The 22,176-nt window shown below is 41.4% G+C and overlaps 1 protein-coding gene and 1 long non-coding RNA gene across 11 annotated transcripts in view; one reads left to right on the top strand and one right to left on the bottom strand.

The window, feature by feature from the left end:
- The window catches only part of LOC114021913, a 53,926-nt gene extending 45,895 nt beyond the window's left edge, over positions 1–8,031 (bottom strand). For both annotated transcript variants that reach the window (XR_005224914.2, XR_005224915.2), the window contains exon 1: positions 7,875–8,031. This is a non-coding gene — a long non-coding RNA (uncharacterized LOC114021913). The remainder of the gene's footprint in view (positions 1–7,874) is intronic.
- Positions 8,032–8,236: 205 nt separating this feature from the next.
- Positions 8,237–22,176, top strand: part of CCDC88A (coiled-coil domain containing 88A) — a 357,211-nt gene continuing 343,271 nt past the window's right edge. For 8 of the 9 annotated variants that reach the window (XM_007070064.4, XM_043543868.1, XM_007070062.4 and 5 more), the window contains exons 1-2: positions 8,237–9,114; positions 9,213–9,313. In XM_007070064.4, the coding sequence (XP_007070126.2) occupies positions 9,052–9,114; positions 9,213–9,313 (164 nt within the window). In that variant the 5' untranslated portion in view covers positions 8,237–9,051. The remainder of the gene's footprint in view (positions 9,115–9,212; positions 9,314–22,176) is intronic. The other variant, XM_027832194.3, reaches the window with a different exon arrangement.

Raw genomic sequence — 22,176 nt, 5'->3', positions numbered from 1 at the left:
AATCTGTTTCTTCACTTCCGCAGGTGGGTATTGTAGTTGTAAGAATGCTTGATAGAGATCTTGTAAGTGTTTGTCTTTGTCTGAGGGGCTGGAGCAAATGCGGTTGTATCGCAGAGCTTGGCTGTAGACAATGGATCGTGTGGTGTGGTCAGGGTGAAAGCTGGAGGCATGTAGGTAGGAATAGCGGTCAGTAGGTTTCCAGTATAGGGTGGTGTTTATGTGACCATCGTTTATTAGCACTGTAGTGTCCAGGAAGTGCATCTCTTGTGTGGACTGGACCAGGCTGAGGTTGATGGTGGGATGGAAATTGTTGAAATCATGGTGGAATTCCTCAAGGGCTTCTTTTCCATGGGTCCAGATGATGAAGATGTCATCAATATAGCGCAAGTAGAGTAGGGGCGTTAGGGGACGAGAGCTGAGGAAGCGTTGTTCTAAGTCAGCCATAAAAATGCTGGCATACTGTGGGGCCACACCACACGATCCATTGTCTACAGCCACTACAGCCATTGTCTACCCCCCCACTGTTCCTCAGACGTTCTTGTTAAACCCTGGATTTGTGCTGGAAATGGCCCATCTTGATTATCATACACATTGTAAGGAGAGTGATCACTTTAGATAAGCTATTACCAGCAGGAGAGTAGGGTAGGAGGGAGAGAGAAAACCTTTTGTAGTGATAAACACCAATTTTTTCATGGTTTGTGTGTATAAAAACATCTTCTGTATTTTCCACAGTATGCATCCGATGAAGTGAGCTGTAGCTCACGAAAGCTTATGCTCAAATAAATTGGTTAGTCTCCAAGGTGCCACAAGTACTCCTTTTCTTTTTGTGAATACAGACTAACACGGCTGTTACTCTGAAACCTGACATGATGAAGTGTCTGCTGGAGCTGCAGGAAAGCCAACAAGAACACCGACCCCCGCTGCATCCATTGTATAACCTCCTGCCCTCCTCCCCAAGTTCCATATCCTCCTCACCCAGACGCCCAAGAATGCGGAGGGGGAGGCTCCGGGCACCCAGCCACTCCACTCCAGAGGATGGCCCAAGCAACAGAAGGCTGTAATTCAAACAGTTTTGATTTGTAGTGTGGCTACAATAACCAATGTGGCCTTGTCCTTCCCTCATCCCGCACCCCACCCAACCCAGGCTACCTTGTCAGTTATCTCACTTTTTAAAAAATTAATAAAGAAAGAACGCATGGTTTCAAAACAATAGTTACTTCATTTCCTTTGCCAGCTGTGATTGAAGGGGGGAGGGTGGTTGGCTTACAGGGAATTAAAATCAACAAAGGAGGCGGGTTTGCAGCAAGGAGAAACAAGCACAACTGTCACACCGTAGCCCAGCCAGTCACTAAACTGGTTTTCAAAGCTTCTCTGATGCGCAGCACGCCTTGCTGTGCTCTTCTAACCGCCCTGGTGTTTGGCTTCTCAAAATCAGATGCCAGGCGATTTGCCTCAACCTCCTACCCCGCCATAAACATCTCCCCCTTACTCTCACAGATATTATGGAGCACACAGCAAGCAGCAATAACAATGGGAATGTTGGTTGCGCTGAGGTCTAACCTAGTCAGCAAACAGCACCAGCGAGCTTTTAAATGTCCAAAGGCACATTCTACCACCATTCTACACTTGCTCAGCCTATAGTTGAACTGCTCCTTACTACTGTTCAGGTTGCCTGTGTACGGCTTCATGAGGCATGGGAGCAAGGGGTAGGCTAGGTCGCCAAGGATAAGTATTAGCATTTCAACATCCTCAATGGTAATTTTCTGGTCTGGGAAGTAAGTCCTTCTTGCAACTGCTCGAACAGTCCAGAGTTCCTAAAGATGAGAGGGTCATGCACCTTTCCCGGCCATCCCACGCTGATGTCGCTGAAACGTCCCTTGTGATCCACCAATGCTTGTAGCACCATTGAGAGGCACCTCTTGCTGTTTAAGTACTGGTTGCCAAGGTGGTCCGGTGCCAAGATAGGGATATGTGTTCCGTCTATCGCCCCACCACAGTTAGGGAACCCCATTGCAGCAAAGCCATCCAGTATGACCTGCACATTTCGCAGAGTCACTACCTTTGATAGCAGAACGTCAGTGATTGCATTGGCTACTTGGATCACAGCAGTCTCCACAGTAGATTTGCCCACACCAAATTGATTCCCGACTGACCGGTAGCTGTCAGGCGTTGCAAGCTTCCACAGGGCTATCGCCACTCGCTTCTCAATTGTCAGGGCAGCTCTCATCTTGGTATTCCTGCGCTTCAGGGTGGGGGAAAGCAACTCACAAAGTTCAAGGAAAGTGGCCTTACGCATGTGAAAGTTTTGCAGCCACTGGGAATCATCCCATACCTGCAACTCGATGTGGTCCCACCAGTCTGTGCTTGTTTGCCGGGCCCAGAATCGGCATTCCACTGTCTCAACCAACCCCACTGCCATCATGATGTCCCAATTGCCACAGCCCATGCTTTCAGGAACGGCTCTGTCTGTGTCGTCATCACAATCATCCTTGTGCTGGCATCTCTTAGCCCAGTTCTGCACATACTCCAGAATAATGCGTGAGGAGTTTACAATGCTCACAACAGCAGCGGTGAGCTGAGCGGGCTCCATGCTTGCCGTGGTATGGCATCTGCAAGGGTAACCCAAGAAAAAAGGCGCGAAACAATTGTCTGCCGTTGCTTTCACGGAGGGAGGAAAGGAGGGAGGGGTGACTGACATATACCCAAAACCACCCTTGACAATGTTTTTGCCCCATCAGGCATTGGGAGCTTAGCCCAGAATTCCAATGGGCAGTGGAAACTGCGGGAACTGTGGGATAGCTTCCCACAATACACCGCTCCGTGAGTCGATGCTAGCCACAGTAGTAAGGACGCACTCCATTGACTTAATGTGCTTGGTAGGGACATACAAAATCGACTGTATAAAATCGTTTTCTAAAAATTGACTTCTATAAAATCAATCTAATTTCACAGTGTAGACATACACTTAGAATTGCATTCACTTAATTGGCAGTGAACACAGATTGCCAAACTCCTCAGATATTACTGAAGGCTATTGGCAAAGGTCACAGAGCAATTCTACAGCTTATTTATAAAATAAATGGCAGTGACCATGAGATGGTCAAGTTCAGGATCCTGACACAAGGAAGAAAGGAGAGCAGCAGAATTCGGACCCTGGACTTCAGAAAAGCAGACTTTGATTCCCTCAGGGAACTGATGGGCAGGATCCCCTGGGAGAATAACATGAAGGGGAAAGAGGTCCAGGAGAGCTGGCTGTATTTTAAAGAATCCTTATTGAGGTTGCAGGAACAAACCATCCCGATGTGTAGAAAGAATAGTAAATATGTCAGGTGACCAGCTTGGCTTAACAGTGAAATACGTACTGATCTTAAACACAAAAAAGAAGCTTACAAGAAGTGGAAGACTGGACAAATGACCAGGGAGGAGTATAAAAATATTGCTCAGGCATGCAGGAGTGAAATCAGTAAGGCCAAATCACACTTGGAGTTGCAGCTAGCAAGGGACTTTAAGAGTAACAAGAAGGGTTTCTTCGGGTATGTTAGCAACATGAAGAAAGACAAGGAAAGTGTGGGTCCCTTAGTGAATGTGGGAGGCAACCTAGTGACAGAGGATGTGGAAAAAGCTAATGTACTGAATGATTTTTTTGCCTCTGTCTTCACGAACAAGGTCAGTTCCCATACTGCTGCACTGGGCAGCACAGCATGGGGAGGAGGTGACCAGCTGTCTGTGGAGAAAGAAGTGGTTCGGGACTATTTAGAAAAGCTGGACGAGCACAAGTCCATGGGACTGGATGCGCTGCATCCGAGGGTGCTAAAGGAGTTGGCGGATATGATTGCAGAGCCATTTACCATTGTCTTTGAAAACTCATGGCGATCGGGGGAGGTCCCAGATGACTAGAAAAAGGCTAATACTACATCTTTAAAAAAGGGAAGGAGGAGGATCAGGGAAACTACAGGCCAGTAAGCCTCACCTCAGTCCCTGGAAAAATCATGGAGCAGGTCCTCAAGGAATCAATTCTGAAGCACTTAGAGGAGAGGAAAGTGATCAGGAACAGTCAGCATAGATTCACCCGGGGCAAGTCATGCCTGACTAACCTAATTGCCTTCTATGATGAGATAATTGGCTCTGTGGATGAGGGGAAAGCAGTGGGTGTGTTATTCCTTGACTTTAGCAAAGCTTTTGACACGGTCTCCCACAGTATTCTTGCCAGAAAATTAAAGGAGTATGGGCTGGATGAATGGACTATAAGGTGGACAGAAAGCTGGCTAGATTGTCGGGCTCAACGGGTAGTGATCAATGGCTCCATATCTAGTTGGCAGTCGGTATCAAGCGGAGTGCTCCAAGGGTCGGTCCTGGGGCTGGTTTTGTTCAATATCTTCATTAATGATCTGGAAGATGGTGTGGACTGCACCCTCAGCAAGTTTGCAGATGACACTAAACTGGGAGGAGTGGTAGATATGCTGGAGGGTAGGGATAGGATACAGAGGGACCTAGACAAATTAGAGGATTGGGCCAAAAGAAATCTGATGAGATTCAACAAGGTCAAGTGCAGAGTCCTGCACTTAGGATGGAAGAATCCCATGCACTGCTACAGAGTATGGACCGAGTGGCTAGGCAGCAGTTCTGCAGAAAAGGACCAAGGGTTACGGTGGATGAGAAACTGGATATGAGTCAACAGTGTGCCCTTGTTGCCAAGAAGACTAATGGCATTTTGGGCTGTATAAGTAGGGGCATTGCCAGCAGATTGAGGGACATGGTCATTCCCCTCTATTCGATATCGGGGAGGCCTCATCTGGAGTACTGTGTCCAGTTTTGGGCCCCACACTACAAGAAGGATGTGGAAAAATTGGAAAACGTCCAGCGGAGGGCAACAAAAATGATTAGGGGGCTGGAGCACATGACTTATGAGGAGAGGCTGAGGGAACTGGGGATGTTTAGTCTACGGAAGAGAAGAATGAGGAGGGATTTGATAGCTGTTTTCAACTATCTGAAGGGGGGGTTCCAAAAAGGATGGATCTAGACTGTTCTCAGTGGTAGCAGATGACAGAACAAGGAGGAATGGTCTCAAGTTGCAGTGGGGGAGGTTTAGGTTGGATGTTAGGAAAAACTTTTTTACTAGGAGGGTAGTGAAGCACTGGAATGTGTTACCTAGGGAGGTGGTGGAATCTCCTTCCTTCGAGGTTTTCAAACTTGACTAAGTCCTGGCTGGGATCATTTAGTTGGGGATTGGTCCTGCTTTGAGCAGGGAGTTGGACTAGATGTCTCCTGAGGTCCCTTGCAGCCCTGATATTCTATGATTCTATAATAACCAGTCGTGTAGCCTCAAGTAAAAAGCATTATTGCAATCCATCCTACAGGTTGCAAGACATGGATTTCAGTGATGTGGTTCTGTGCCATAAAAGAAAATTCACAACTTCTAAATATTTCAGAGGTGAACAAAATCCTCTTGAAACTGCTAAAAATTGGATTTCCATATTTCAGTATGTGGTAAAAAAACCTCCACATTCTGTATCTTTAGCGACTCACTTGGAGGCAAACCCTATTAGTAGACAGATTAGCCATCACACACAATTCCCTATCCTACCATCAATACCTTTCCTGTAGAGCGGTTTAGTTTCAACTAACTGTTTTATGTCACTCTTCAATCTTGATGAAGCAATGAAAGAGTGCCAAGACGGAGTGGCCATGATTGGCTGAGACAGAACTACATATCTGGGTACCATCAGTGTATTTGTACCTAACACCATGCTGTCTTGTCAGTTATCAGAGGGAAGTTATATACATACTGAGCAACACTGTCAATAAAACAACCCCCAGTAATCCCTATTTTTGCAGCCACTTCTGCAATGATAAATGACCAACCCATCAGTAATTAATTCTGAAGCTAATCTGAGGATGTATAACAGAAATCAAGGTAAATTTTCTTGAATTTGGAATTTCACAATTACTGCAATTATAACAGCTTGTCAATTTTAGTGTGTGGTTATCCTAAAAAAAAAAATAATGAAAGTAATACATTACTTTTTCCCCATTTTGTTTATGTGGTTGTTTTCCCTTGCCTGCACCTCCAGACTTTGCAATTAACTATGAATCATTTGTTGAGATGCACCAATTTGCAGTGGACTTCTTAAAGAAATTATAAAATGGATACCACAAATTCAGTGGCCTGACTGCTCCGTATATTGAGACAATGTGGATGAGGTAATATCTTTTATTGGATCAACTTCTGTTGATGAAAGAGACAAGCTTTCGAGCTTCATAGAGGTCTTTTTCATGTTTGTGTACTGAAAAGCTTGTCTCTTTCATCAACAGAAGTTGGTTCAATAAAAGATATTACCTCACCCACCTTGTCTCTCTAATATCCTGGGACCAACAGGGCTACAACAACACTGCAAACAGTATACTCATTATCTAGAAATGCCCAGAACATGCATAAAATGAGTGCTCCTGCTGTCAGTGATGTCATACAACACCCAAGCTGGAAAAAAACCAAACAAAACATACTTTTAAAACTGTTTCATCAAATGTTCATCTCATAATAATAACACAGATGTCAGCCCAAAGTATTTTCCAGGAATTGAAGATCAACTGGTGTTACTAACCTGCAGCTGAGCCTTGGGAATCAGCAGTTCCTCCTAGCCAGTCTTTAATTCCCGGGAAATGCTTTATAGCACATGGAGAGCTTACTGGTTAGTTATCCAGGCTTTTACAAAAATGCTTTTGTAGTTGTGTTTAAGGGCTAGTAGTTTATTGGCCGTTATTTCACTCATGTATCACCAGACCTTTACTCTGGTCCAAGACTTCACAACTTTTTTTTCTGCCTGTTCCCATTTCATGGCAAAACTAACAATGAAACCTCCCTACTCATCTGGTTTTGGGAGGGAAGGAGAGAAAGAAGACCTTGCTTTGTATACATCCATGACTGATTTACAGAGAGATGAAATCTCATTATTGCAAAGCAAAGCCACCCAAATCTACAACTTTTGTTGTGTGTTAATAATTTACCAGTAAATCTCTTGTATTTGAAATCTGATTTAAAGACTATTTTCCCCACAACCCATAATTTATTTTTTTCTACTCTTTTACAAGGTAGAAGAGAGGAGGTCATTAAGGGAGATTTCCTTCCTAATCTTAGAGAATTAGGACAGATATGGCATCCAGACATTTGGGTTAAAAACACAATCTGTTTCCCTATTTGGAATTTTTTCAAAGATTTAATTTGAACCATATTAGGCTGGAAGGGTTGGAAAAACAAGATAAAGTTATCTGGAAAATATGCAGCTAAAATTTCTCTCCTGTCACATGAGAGTGGTTGGATTTAGTCTGAGATTTTGTAAACTGCTCTGTCAATACAATACAGTCTGAGTATATTAAGTACATAAAATCCCCTATATTAATGTAATGCTTGAGATGAGAATTGAATGCGCAAGAGTCAGGAGACAGCACAAGGACAATAGCGTGGGTGAACAAACTGCTTGTCATCATTAACAAGATCGTCCTCGTTCCCCTCTTTGTCCCAAGTTCAAGCAGACTGGTTTCGTCTATGTGGTGTGTCTCAATTTCACCTTTAAAAAAAAAGAGAGAGGACCCCTCCCTTAAAACCCCCCTAACATCCATGGTTATGAGAGTGGCTGAACCACCTCATCCGCAGGCGGCAGAAAAGGGAGAATTCAGCGCCTCTCTTTCTCCTCAAGGGGAACTGGAGAAGATTGACACCTTTTTATCCGCACCCCAGAGCGGTTTCACCCCACTCTTCCCTCGCACACCTTTTCCCCACAGAGAGTCAAACTGAATCAGTGTCCTTCTGCCAGCGGGCAGGCAGAGCAGTCCACCCCCAGAGAAGCCTGAGGGCAGAGGCACGCCCCACCCCTCACCTTCGGTCTATTGAAGCTTCTCCGAGCTCCCGAGTCCCGCCCCTCCGTGGACGCGCGTCTTTGCTGCCGCAGCTGCAATACGCGAGCTGAAGTCGTGTGCGCGGGCGCGAGCCATGCAGCGGTTTCCCCCATCCCCCTCCTCAATTCCACCACCATCCAGAGGCGGAGGCGGAGAACAGGCTGGCGGAGGGATACTCTTCGTTTTTGCAGAGACGAGCTAGGGATCCATCCGCTCTTGCTTTCATTGGAGCCGTGTGTACAGAGAGTGTGATGCGGTTGTGCTGGGGCTGATTGGGCTTGGTGGCCGTTACTTGGAGAAGGGACGGGGGGCGGTTCCTGCAAAGGAAAATAGTTCTCAGGGACAGCGGGAGGCTGAGGAGCCAAGGGAGCAGGGAGGATTGAGGAGTCTGTTGGGAGGTAGGGGGGCTCAGGAGCAGCGAGGCACCAAGGAGCAAGTAGGGGTGTGGGGCGCTGAGAAGCCGCGGAAAGGAGGGAGGCTGCGAGAGCAACGGGCGTGGGGGAGGGCGAGATCACAGGGCGAGGCAGGGTGCGTGTGGGAAGGGGTCTTGTCCCTTCTCTGTCGCAGTTCAGTTGATGGCAGCGGGGGCTAGAAAGGGGAACTGATTAGAAATAGCTTCCCCTCGCTGCTGAGGGGTAGGCTGGTTCCCTATCCCTGGGCTGCCTGTGACACTAGTGGGGGCGGCACAACGTTTAATCTGAGGTGGGGGCTGCTGAGTGGTATTTGCCCCCTCTTCCTCCTCTCCTTGCTCTGGGGGCGATTAGCCTGGAGAGTTAAACTGGGGTTTCCCCTACTCGCTGAGTGAGGAGTTGCAGCGGTAGCCTGGAGGGTTTTTTTTTTTTTGTCTGATGTAGACTCCAGCAGCCTTCCTCCTTTCTTTCCTTCCATCCTTCCTTCTTCCCCTTCACTATGTACAGCGGGAGAGACCCGTCAATAGGAAGGCTGAAATGAATGTAGATGGACTTTCAATTGCATTTTTTTAAAAAAGAAGAGGATAAATCTCAGTTGCCAATGCACAGTTTTTTATATTGGTTTGGAGAAATGGGGGTCATTTGCTGCTGCTAAATCCTGGGAGCATTTTAGAGAGTTGCTGCAAAGAAGGCAAATCTGTATTTTTTGAAGCAAAGGAGCCACATTGATTTTAGCCTTTTTTATAAAATGGAGAATGAGATATTCACACCACTGTTGGAGCAGTTTATGTCTAGCCCTCTTGTCACCTGGGTAAGCATTAATTTTCCCAAATGGCATTTTTTTAAGGGTAAATATCTAGCTGCAGAGTTTGAGGTGGAGTTAGTGTCATGGTGATGATTATATTTTAGGTTAAGACATTTGGACCCTTAGCTGGAGGAAATCGGAGCAACCTGGAGGAATATGTGGCTCTAGTGGATGGCATATTCTTGAACGAAGTCATGCTCCAAATGTAAGTGCCTGTGTATGTGTTTTTTGTCATTCTTTTTTATTTTTTGTCAAGTCTTTTGTTTCTTCAACATGTCATTTGACTTCCGGCATCGCTTTGTAAATATGTCTGATCATAAAATTGTGTTTTGGCTAAAAGTATTCATGTGGTCAGTTATGAGGAGAATCTAACTTATACTACATTTAGTCTAATTTGTTGCTACTGTAATCTTTTTTTTCTAATATAGAAAAATTTTTTAAAATTTACTATTCAAAATCTGGAACTGTATTGTTAATTATATGATACTGCCACGAGAATTTGCAAGTCTGAGACAGTATGGTAAAAATGATATAATTGCAAAGTATGTGGTGCAATACCCACAGAATCATGAAATGTAAGATTTAATAGAAATTGTGTTTTTTATAAACATCTGCAAATACAGTTTCATTTTGACATAAATGGTTTAAAAATAAAGATGTAAATTAAAATCTTGAAGAATAGCAATGGACTTGTGTGTCAAGCACAACTTAAATAAAAGACCAGAATGACTAATAATTTGCCTGTTGATGAAGTTCTAATGTTTTGTTTTAGTTCATGTGGCATACGATTTTTTGAAATTGTATGATACACCGTTATATATTGCATGCATGCTAAGTGGGACAGACTTGTTTTTTACTTCGTTTCTACAGGATCAGAAACTTTAGTAAACACTGGTTGTGAATTGTTGTATGACTACATTTTTATTCATACTATAGAACAGTGGTCCCCAACCTTTCTGTGGGAATAGCATATTCCTATTCCCAGAAGACTGTGGCGGGCGCCAGACACCCCGCCGCCCATTTTTTGTTTATTGCCACAAACCATATACCACACAGTTTTTCTGTCTGGTATCAGAAACTAATTATTGAACATTTTGATTGTTTTAAAGGCATGTATAATTGTATAAGAGTTATATTAATCTAATTTGTTCATTTATGTATTATTAGTCACAATTTAGAAAATGTTTGTTGGAGTAAATAAGTGCTCCACTTATTGAAGTTTAAATAAAAACAGAACTGAAGTATATGTCAGTTTATTAAGAACTATTGTGATTTCTACCACAGTTGTGACTATGGAACATTGCTTACTAGTATACTGCCCAGATAGTGACATCTTTCACAAGTACATTTCTGTAGTACTGTACTTCACTAATAAGCAAGATGGTACTGGTGGAAAGAACTTCTCATTTAAAGCTGGCCCTTGCTTTTTTCTCCCCACAATATTTTAAAGTCTTCCTATATAAATTTAACCTATGCTTGGATATCTAGGTAGGAATAACTGTACACATAAGTACAGATATACCAGTGTGTAAGCAGCTTGCAATGACAGCTGTTCATCAAGAATACTGCCCAGCGATGGCTGGGCACATTCTTGTACTCTGTTTATACTGTTTTCACTCATGGTAAAAATATTGTTAAATTATTAATTTTATGTACAGTATTGTAAATATGTATACTGGGTGTACTGAGCAACTTTAAAGCCAAGTTTTCGGCCTTCTGAAGTCAAGCGTCACTTTTGCCATTGACTTCAGTAGAACTAATATTTAAAATTTATTTTTGTAGTATAAATCCTGCAGAGGAATGTTCAAAATATGGTGAGGTCAATAAGAACCCTTTTAAAAAAATGTGCATCTTCTTCTAGAAAGCTTTTATTGTTGCATAAATTTGTAAGTGATTGGAGGGTACAGTGTCTTCCAACGATGAATTTATTGAAACACTGTTTTTACTGCATAATTGAATTTGAAATAATCCAAATCAGAAAAGTTAAGGTAACTTGGAAACTACATGAATGTATATGCTGGCAACAGAACTTTTATTCATTATAAAAATGTTTAATTTTTAATTGGAGGCTGGTCACTAACTTTGGTCAAAAACTTAATAGTTTAATCTTGAAAATATCAGGACTGAAATTCTGAGAAATTTCTCAAGTCTTTGGAATTTTATCTGAGAAAACATCCTTGTAGAAATATGTTAGTAGTCTTCCTCTGAACTATTAAAAATAATACAAAGTCAACAGGTATAGTTGTCATGAGGATCTATGCCCAAGCTCCAGGCCCTGGTGTTTTTTTTTTTTTTTTGTCTTGTCTTGTGTGTAAATCTTGGACCACATCCTGAAAAAGTAGTCCACATAGAAAAGTGGTCATTGCACGTATAGATAAAATGCAAAAATATACAAAATCTATTGCAGATAATTTTGAAACAAAGATGATTTGATAGTCTTGCCAATAGAATGTGCATCACATTAGAAACAGTGATGAGGGAGTTGGTGGTGTCCAATATTATTTTATATTTGTAAAAATAATTTCAGTTATAACCTTGTTTTCATGTTTGTAACTTTTTTCCAAAATATTAATCTTTTGGGTTTAAATTTGCTGTGCTTGCTCTCTGTCCAAACTTGACGTTTCTTGGAGAGATTTTGCTCAAACTTCCAACTGCTCTTTTATAAATTTGTATTTGGTAAGGGTGAAAAAAAGTTGCTTGATTGAGGCTTGACTGTATTCCAACTGAAAGGCTCATTTTGAGCCTTTCTGTTGACTTTTAGGGCCCAATCCAATTCCCACTGACAACCAAACACTTTTGTCTGTATATAGGTAAAGTATGGCAAAAATGTCTGTTTTGGAAGTTTGCATGAATGCAGTTTTTCATCAAAGGCTTACTTTTCTTGATTTGAAAAGGATACGGGTGTTTGAAAAACTGTATGCCATGCATACATTGTAGATAATTTATACATGTTCTTTTCACTATAGCAAGAATTACACTCGTAATGTTTCAGAGTAGCAGCGGTGTTAGTCTGTATTTGCAAAAAGAAAAGGAGTACTTGTGGCACCTTAGAGACTAACAAATTTATTTGAGGATAAGCTTTCGTGAGAGCTGTAGCTCACGAAAGCTTATGCTCAAATAAACTGGTTAGTCTCTAAGGTGCCACAAGTACTCCTTTTCTTTTTACTGGTAATGTTGAATTTCCACCCATCTTCCCAAACACCCACTGAAACAAACAAACAAACAGACAACTCAAGAAACAAAGCTATGCCCCCAGCAGAAATGTTACCTCAAAAACGGAGGAGAGCCAAAGGCTCCAAGAAGTCCACTGGGCACTTTGCTGTTGCTACTGATTTTACCTGGAAAGTGCTCAGATATTACAGCAGCGGGCAGCAGTTTAAAACCGTTACAGAGCTATGCACTTAAAGATAGATGCAGTTTTAAAATGAACCTTAACATTTACCTATACTCTTCCTTTAAAACTTTAGTTACCATGTACAAGAGAAGTGTGACAGAAAAAATAGTACTAGTGCATTTTGAGACACACTAGCTTTTGAAAAGTATTCTAAAAATCATAATGTGGTAATTGTCTAGATATCTTGTGATAGGGTTAGAAACAAAAATTCTTTACACCACCATACTTTTGTACTCCAATGGAGAGCATGAACTGTTGGTCCAGCAAGAATCATTAGGAGTGATAGTTGCGTTAGATGTGAGAAGTGCTATCAGAAGCATGTGTCTAATACATTAAGTGCTATCGTCTTCTTAACATTCTACACTAGTGTGTTTCAAGTGTGTGATGGTATTAATGTTAGTGTTTTAGTGCCAGAGCGCAGCTAGCAATATGTATTGGCTTGAAACCCTTTTATAGGATGACATTATGTGCTTCTGATTTTGGTGTCAGTATTGGAGATGGGTGTGAGTGTGTGTGTGTGTGTGTTGGTTAATATGTGAGTAGGGAAACCATCACAGTAAGCAGTTTACATAGGTTCAGAACATGAACAATTGGACACTGTTTCAACGGTTGAAGCCCTGCTGCTTTTCTGCTTTGGTACATATTTCATTTTTGCCAAATGTTTTAAAACAAATGTTATATGAATTTATGAAGGGGAGTATTAATCTCGGATTAGAAATGGTTTATGTTAAAATAATTGTGCAATCTAAAAGGAGGTTTTGTTTGTTAGAGAAAACGTGTGTGATTTAAAGTAGGGTCATTGGTTCAGTCCCAGATTAGCCAGCCAGCAGGAGTTTTAGTATGGCATTTAGTGTGCCTTACTCCTAGCTGGACAAACTTTACTTCCAAGAGCTAAGACGTTTCATGACTATGGAAGCAGATATCTGTCAGAATAATTAGTTTCCAATAGTCATACAGTGGGTACTGAGACTTTTATTTGTATTTACATTGATTTCACCAGTTCTCAGTCAAAAAGAGAAAATTCTATGCTTTGTAATTTTGCATGTATCTTTGGCTCCTTTTGCATGCAGATGAAACTATATCACAGGGATTCCCAAATTGTGGGCCTGGGTGGTCCGCTGGTACAATTTAATCATGAAAAGGAAACATGTACATTATTTATTTACAGTGTTACATTTTATATGTATGTAATAATTAAAATGAATAATTTTCCTCAAGAAGTGTTAATAGTGGGCCGCAGTGCCTATCACAGCTGCACAGATGGGCCGCAGGGAAAAAAGTTTGGGACCCCCTGCCGTATGGTAGAAGCTGTCAAACTGGAGGGGAGGTGTGCCGGCCTGGGGGGTGCATAATGTATTCTGTGTGTGGGGGGTGTGTGTGTGTGTGTGAGAGAGACTGCACACTTTTTACCCACGGCAATGAATTAGCAAAGCTGATTATTCGAGATATATCAGGCCCTCAAATGGTGCTGTGCATTTGACTCTAGATGGTGCTGTGCATTTTGATGGATTTCTGTTAAGCTTGCATATTATTATACAAAGTCATTGCCAACCATAGGTTAATCCATTTGCTTACAATTAATTGTGTACATCGCGTCGTAGCATCGACCACAATTGCGGTTTTGCTCTTGTTACAATGGATCGTTGATTCTGTTTGAATCAATGCCTTACTGTTTTTAATATTTAGTGAGAGTTGCATGTTTTTTTTTTTTAAATCGGTACATGTACTTGTGTGGTGGTCGGGGGTGTAAACTACTACAGACATACAGAAGGGGAGCACGAGCAAATAAGTTTGAGAACCACTGCCATATGGTACGCAAATTTCAGAGGATCTCTTCCTTTACTGGGAACTTCAGAGACAAGTTCCAAACTAATACTCTTTAAGGGAGGAAGGATAGTCGAGCAATTAGAAAGGTAGCTTGAGACTTGGGAGTTATGAACTTGATTTCCTGCTCCCACACAGACTTCATGTATGACTCAAGTCACTTAGTCTTTCTATGCCTCAGTTCCCCACTTGTAAAATAAAGTTAATCGTATTCCCTGTGAAGATAAATGGATTGAAGATTGTGAGGTGCTCAGATACTACAGTAACTGTCACCATATAAGTACCTAAAATAGATTAAATGGTATTTAAAACTGTATTTTAATTAATTTTTTTCAATGTATATAGTGCTCCTATTGCACATCTGCATGCACTTACATAATTATAATACATTGTTAGCTCTTAGATATTTTCATCCATAGATCACAAAGGCCCTGACTATTAATCTTCTATTTTTTAGTCTTAAAATATTTCTTGCTATATAAATGTGTTATGGTTATGATGTATAGAAAGCCTGTACCTTAAATATTTACATATTTAAAGTACCAGTTACTAAAAGAAATACAAAGTAAAGAGACAAATTATATTTTGAATTGAAAAAAGTTGTCTAAAGTTACATTGTAAATTTCTCAGTTATACTCAGATTAGTACTGTCTTATCAAAATAAACTTTTTAAAAACTTGTACAAATGGAAAATTCCTTTATGACTCAATAGTGACTACTAGATTTTTTTATGTTATGAGTACAAACAGTTATGGTGGAATTCATAAATTTTCACATTTCTCTATATTTAAGAAAATGAATTTGTCTTTTTGCAGTAGAGAGGAACATATCGCATAATACAATTTTAGTAGCACATTAGATCATTCAGATATTTTATTGTATGTGGGAATGTCAAGACCGCAGGACTTTGTACAAAAGTAGAAACACGAATATTTGTTAATTCTCATGTGGAAACAGATAACATAGAATGCTATTTACAATTATATTTGTTAATCAGTAGGTCTAAGGATTTACTGAGTATGCAGGTTATTCCACTGATCGTTGATTACGGGTAGTGTTATGTAATCAGTGCATAAATTGTTACATTTACATACTATTAAAGTAAGAAAGTGACAACACAGTTATAACCAGTGTCTTATAGAAAGTTTGTTTTTGTTTTAGCTTTAATAGATGGCATTCTACATTATATAGACATCTTTTGTGTTTTATGGAAATCTAACAGTAGTATAGTTTGTGGCCTGGATCTTGCAAAGTTTAGTCCCATTAAATAAAGTTCAACGTGTAAATGTTTGCAGGATTTGGGGCTATCATTACATTCTCACCATCCATGAGCTTTCAGTCATATAATGGTGTCCTGCAGCTATATTGTGGTCTTACGGAAGAGTTTCTTTGATTGTGCTTTATGTCTGTTATGGAAATAGCACTATCGGGATATAAACCTCTTGGTAATGATACGGAAAAAGAGCATGCAGTACAGGCAAACTACAAGTATTGCTCTCAAAGAGCTGAATTTAGGTCTTGAAAACTAATGGTAGCTAAATCAAGCATATTTAAAAATAAATTAGAAATTCACCATTTAGAGTTTACATTTTCGGCTTTAGTAATACTAAGTATGAGTGGGTACCATTCTCATCCTGCTCTAAAACATAGTCCATACACTGTGTGGAGTCAACTTTCTCCCTTCCTGGAGTTTGGTTTTATTATTGGAGAAAATAAACAACAAATAACAGTGTTCAGCTAAAGTTCAAGTTTGATTACTGCTATTTGGATTGCTTTTTCAGGACTGTACAATCAGTACCATAGGTGGTCTTGTTCTCGATCTGCGTGGAGTAATACACTGGTGAGTCAGGAGGAGCTACTTAGCATCTACCAGCAGGATCATCTCCAGCTATTAATGAAGTATTTTTACACGAGAACACTGGCTGTTCTGTTACATTAAGGAATTCAACTAATTCTCTATTGCTGTATAATCTTTATCATTCACTAGCCCCATGTGACTTACATTGCTTCCCACTAAAGTTTGCAAAAATATATACAAAACTCAAATTAAAAAGTAACTAGATTATTACTGGGGACTTGTGTACCCTGATGAACAAGACCAAATTCCGTAGCACCAGACCCTAAATATTGGGGCAACATTATTGTATTTCATTCTCATTCCCGTTATCCATGTCCAAACTGTCTTTTGGTTGAAAATATGAATATTACATCAATTAGTAAGTTATAATTCTCAACAATATTTTAACAGTGATTATTTTAGAGGGTAAGTATTTTTTTTCACTCTGCTTTTTCTAGTGGCTGACTTCACTTAGGGGTCCCTCAACTCCCATGATGTTGTGCATGCAGCCTACTCAACAACCTTCTCTCCCCATTTCCGTACAACGTGTGCAGAATATGCACTGTAAGCTAACTTACTCCTTGTGAAGAAAGCTGGAGGCAAGAGGCAGCTGCAGGCAAATCCTGCCAGGGTGGGGAGATGGAAAATAAAATGTTAGATGAATTTAGAAGCAAAATGCTGAATTCTGTAACACCTTGGAAAAATGTCAAATTTTGCAGCTGCAGAGTCCATGCCCTCTTCCCTCAATTGAGATGAACGGGGCACACCTCTCAGACTTACTGTTACAGACACAGGCAGGTGTCACTGTTTGTTTTATACTTGTCCACATTTTTAACTCTTTGCTATCAGAAGTGCTAGAATTTTTTAAAATGAAATTTAAGATTGTGGAGCGCAGTTGTGCAAAAAGGAGGAACAAGTTCCATTGCTGCCGTGTACACAGGGCCCTAAATATTATTGTTGGAAAAGGATTTTGTAAAGATTTATTTTATCTAAAGCAGGGCTTCCATCTTACACATGTTAGCAAGTCCATAGGAGGTGTATGGTGGTAGGATCTGTACTTGCGTGATATATTGGAGTAGTGGATGGATGAAGGGAATAGAGGACATGGAGAGACATAGCCTCATGGAAATTTTCCAACAGTTGGTCTTTCCCTGTCCTTCTTTTTCTCCCCTAGGTCCCCTTCGCTTGCATGCGTGCCCACCCACCCCTATATGCCCTCCCCCAGTTCTGTGCCCCCTTTCCTTTGTCCCTATTCCATGTCCTCTTTGTGGCACCCCATCACCTCTCTATTTTGCTGGTTCAGTAAACTGTCCTTCATTCCCCCTCATACTTCCTTAATGTCCTGGTCTTCCCCTCCTGCCTACCACCTCTGCTCTAAGATATTTCTGAGACTGGGGAGCACAGTTCCATTACACCTGTGCACATGTACCTTCATTTTCCTGCTGCCATCTCCAGGCATTCCCCTTCGTATCTTTCCTGGAATCCTGCTCCACCAAATTTCCTTTTGGCCTCCTACTTCCCCGTCTCTGGTTCAGTCTAGCAGCTGGAGCCAGAAGGTCAGTGTTTGTTTATAACCTTTATACTATAAATGTTTTATAAGTGTTGCTCCTTATACATTTTTTATAAAGGCCCTCTTTATATCTTAAATGCCCTATCCAAAAATACTAAAAGGCACTTGTCAGGATTCCCTCCCCACTCTGAACTCTAGGGTACAGATGTGGGGACCCTCATGAAAGAACCCCTGAGCTTATTTCTACCAGCTTAGGTTAAAACTTTCCCAAGGCACAAATTATTTGCCCTTGGTCGCTGTCACCACCATGTGATTTAACAGAGAATCAGGGAAAGGACCACTTGGAGTTCCTATTCCCCCAAAATATCCCCCCCAAGCCCTTACACCCCCTTTCCTGGGGAGGCTTGAGAATAATATCCTAACCAATTGGTTACAAAGTGATCACAGACCCAAAGCCCTGGGTCTCAGGACAAGAGAGAAATCAGGTTCTTAAAAGAAGGATTTTATTTTAAAAAAAGGTAAAAATCACCTCTGTAAAATCAGGATGGAAAATAACTTTACAGGGTAACAAAAGATTCAAAAGCACAGCAGAACTTCCTCTAGGCTTAGTTTCAAAGTTACAAAAAACAGGAATAAACCTTCCTCCAGCAAAGATAATCTAACACGCCTTGCCTGGCTTTTACTTACAATTTGTAATATGAGATCTTTTAGGATGGTTTATAGGAGAAGGAGTTTTCTGACCTGATGCTTCTCTGCTTCCCAAGAGAGCACACCAAAATAAAGCCTTTCTCCCCCACCCGGATTTGAAAGTATCTTCTTTCCCTGTTGGTCCTTTTGGTCAGGTGCCAACCAGGTTATTTGAGCTTCTTAATCCCTTGCAGGTTAGGAGGAATTCCAGGCTACCCTTTGCGTTATGACAGCATTTCTCAGCAAAGCCAACAAAACTAAACAAATCTGGAGTTTCTAGGCCCATTTTGGAGATATGTTGAAGCAAAAAAGTATAAGAATAAGTTTCAAAAAAGTAAACTTCAGTTAAATTTTCAAAATATGGTACAGTAATTTAGAACTGTTTGACAATTTTGCAGTAAAAAAATTGGCCTCAGATGAGATGTGAGCAAAATTTCAGGAAGAATGAGGAATTTTGTGAGGTAGTTGAGGAAAGTTTTAAAAATTGGATTTATGGTAGGGTGCTATCTTCATTCTTAACTTGAGAAGCAACTACTGCCGTAACACAGTTGATGTCTGGCAATGAAATTATCAGTTTTTTCATAAACAATAGTCACAACTGGCTCATAAATACTTCATCATGAATAAAAACCACAAACTTAATGTTCTAATAACTCCCTTTGGTGTACACAGTGTTGAGAGCAAAGTTGAGTGGAAGTGAAACATTCCTCTGGTTCAGAAGGGTTACCTAAGGGAGAGAACTGATGTTTTATTGATATAAATAAGCCCAGATCTACATTGTGAAATTTTCCTGCTATGCTGTCATGGGTGTGAAGAATTACGAGATCGGACTGACATAGCTGTGCAGGCAAAAGTTTGTAGTGTAGGTGAAGATGTACTGGCAAAACTGTGCTTTTGCCAGTGTAGTTTATTTTGCTTCAGGGATAGGGGTGCAGGCTGGAATGGAATAAGGTATACTTGCAAAATGCCAGTTTTGCAAACAAACTCTGCACTAAGATCGCTTTGCTGGGAGAGTGTACTGGTATAGCTGTACCAGCAAAGTGCTTCTATTGTAGATCTAGCATAAGTGTCAGAAATCAATTTCCCAGAGTAATTGTAGCTTGCTAGCTTTGTCCTTATCACCAATGTATACCACAGTTGAGAGGGAATTTAGTTACCAAAACTTAATTGAAATTTAGTTTAAAAAAAACAAAAAAAGACCTTGCCATCTTAGTATGTGTCTGTATGCACGCTGAGTACACCATAGATTTACACTCCAGCTTGCCACAAACTAAGTCTTCCTCTACACTCTAGAGCTGGGGGTGTGAGTCCAAGCTTGAGCATATGTACTCACACTAGCTCTCATTGAGCTAAAAATAGTAGTGTAACTGCGGTAGCATGGACTGTGGCAAACAGTGGCACGGGATAGCCACCCTGAGTATGTTTCCATGGGGTCTAAGTGGGTTTGTACTCAGTGTGGCTAGCCTGTGCCATGGCAGCCACACTGCTGTTTTTAATGCGCTAGGTTGATGAGATGTAGTGTGAGTGCGGGTACTTGAGCTGGGCATTACACCCCCAGTTCCAAGTATAGATGTAGCCACAGTGTCAGTGTGGCCATAGGATACTGCTGCCGCACTACAAGTTCCCTAGTACGCTTTAATCAACTTGTGTTTTAAACTAGGTAGATTGTAACAGCCTGTGAAGTGTGTATTTTCTCTCAGTTTTACTGCTAGAAAGAAAAACTGAGTAAGAGTGCAGTAATATATTGGTCCAGGTTACACAGGTTGTGCTTTAGTTGGGGTGGGGATGCTTTGTTTTTATTTTTTTCTGCTATAATTCAGTTAATTGGGTTGATAGCCAAATAACAGCTATAATCCCCCATTTTAAAATTAATAGGTTTCTGTATTTTTTCCTCTTTCTCAATCCCAAATTGGGATTATGTTTGAGTTTCCTCCTTTTCTTTACATGTCTTCTGCTCCTGTTCTGTTCGTGGGTTTTCTCTTTCATAGATTCATAGATATTAAGGTCAGAAGGGACCATTACGATAATCTAGTCTGACCTCCTGTAAACGCAGGCCACAGAATCTCACCCACCCACTCCTGCGATAAACGTCTCACCTGTGTCTGAGCTATTGAAGTCCTCAAATCATGATTTAAAGACTTCAAGGAGCAGAGAATCCTCCAGCAACTGACCCGTGACCCATGCTACAGAGGAAGACGAAAAACCTCCAGGTCCTTTTCCAAGCTGCCCTGGAGGAAAATTCCTTCTCGACCCCAAATATGGCGATCAGCTGAACCCTGAGCATATGGGCAAGATTCACCAGCCAGATACCCAGGAAAGAATTCTCTGTAGTAACTCAGATCCCACCCCATCTAACATCCCATCACAGGCCATTGGGCCTATTTACCATGAATATTTAAAGATTAATTAATTGCCAAAATCATGTTATCCCATCATACCATCTCCTCCATAAACTTATCGAGTTTAATCTTAAAGCCAGAGAGGTCTTTTGCCCCCACTGCTTCCCTTGGAAGGCTATTCCAAAACTTCACTCCTCTGATGATTAGAAACCTTTGTCTAATTTCAAGTCTATACTTCCCAATGACCAGTTTATATCCATTTGTTCTTGTGTCCACATTGGTACTGAGCTTAAATAATTCCTCTCCCTCTCCGGTATTTATCCCTCTGATATATTTATAGAGAGCAATCATATCTCCCCTCAACCTTCTTTTAGTTAGGCTAAACAAGCCAAGCTCCTTGAGTCTCCTTTCATAAGACAGGTTTTCCATTCCTCGGATCATCCTAGTAGCCCTTCTCTATACCTGTTCCAGTTTGAATTCATCCTTCTTAAACATGGGAGACCAGAGCTGCACACAGTATTCCAGGTGAGGTCTCACCAGTGCCTTGTATAACGGTACTAAAACCTCCTTATCTCTACTGGAAATACCTTGCCTGATGCATCCCAAGACCGCATTAGCTTTTTTCACGGCCATATCACATTGGCGGCTCATAGTCATTCTGTGATCAACCAATATTCCAAGGTCCTTCGTTCTCTTCCAGATTAGGTCCCGCTTTGTTGCTTCTCTGGTTTCATAGAATCATAGAATATCAGAGTTGGAAGGGACCTCTGGAGGTCATCTAGTCCAACCCCCTGCCCAGAGCAGGACCAATCCCAACTAAATCATCCCAGCCAGGGCTTTGTCAAGCCTGACCTTAAAAACTTCTAAGGAAGGGGATTCCACCACCTCCCTAGGTAACACATTCCAGTGTTTCACCACGCTCTTAGTGAAAAAGTTTTTCCTAATATCCAACCTAAATCTCTCCCACTGCAACTTGAGACCATTACTCCTTGTCCTGTCATCTGCTATCACTGAGAATAGTCTAGATCCATCCTCTTTGGATCCACCTTTCAGGTAGTTAAAAGCAGCTATCAAATCCCCCCTCATTCTTCTCTTCCGTAGACTAAACAATCCCAGTTCCCTCAGCCTCTCCTCATAAGTCATGTGTTCCAGACCCCTAATCATTTTTGTTGCCCTTCGCTGGACTCTCTCCAATTTCTCCGCATCCTTCTTGTAGTGTGGGGCCCAAAACTGAACACAGTACTCCAGATGAGGCCTCACCAATGTCGAATAGAGGAGAACGATCACGTCCCTCACTCTGCTGGCAATGCCCCTACTTATACATCCCAAAATGCCATTGGCCTTCTTGGCAACAAGGGCACACTGTTGACTCATATCCAGCTTCTCGTCCGCTGTCACCCCTAGGTCCTTCTCTGCAGAACTGCTTCCTAGCCATTTGGTCCCAAGTCTGTAGCGGTGCATTGGATTCTTCCGTCCT

Source organism: Chelonia mydas, chromosome 3 (genome assembly GCF_015237465.2).
Source record: "Chelonia mydas isolate rCheMyd1 chromosome 3, rCheMyd1.pri.v2, whole genome shotgun sequence".
NCBI lineage: Eukaryota > Metazoa > Chordata > Testudines > Cheloniidae > Chelonia > Chelonia mydas.
This window is presented reverse-complemented; position numbering and strand designations above follow the sequence as displayed.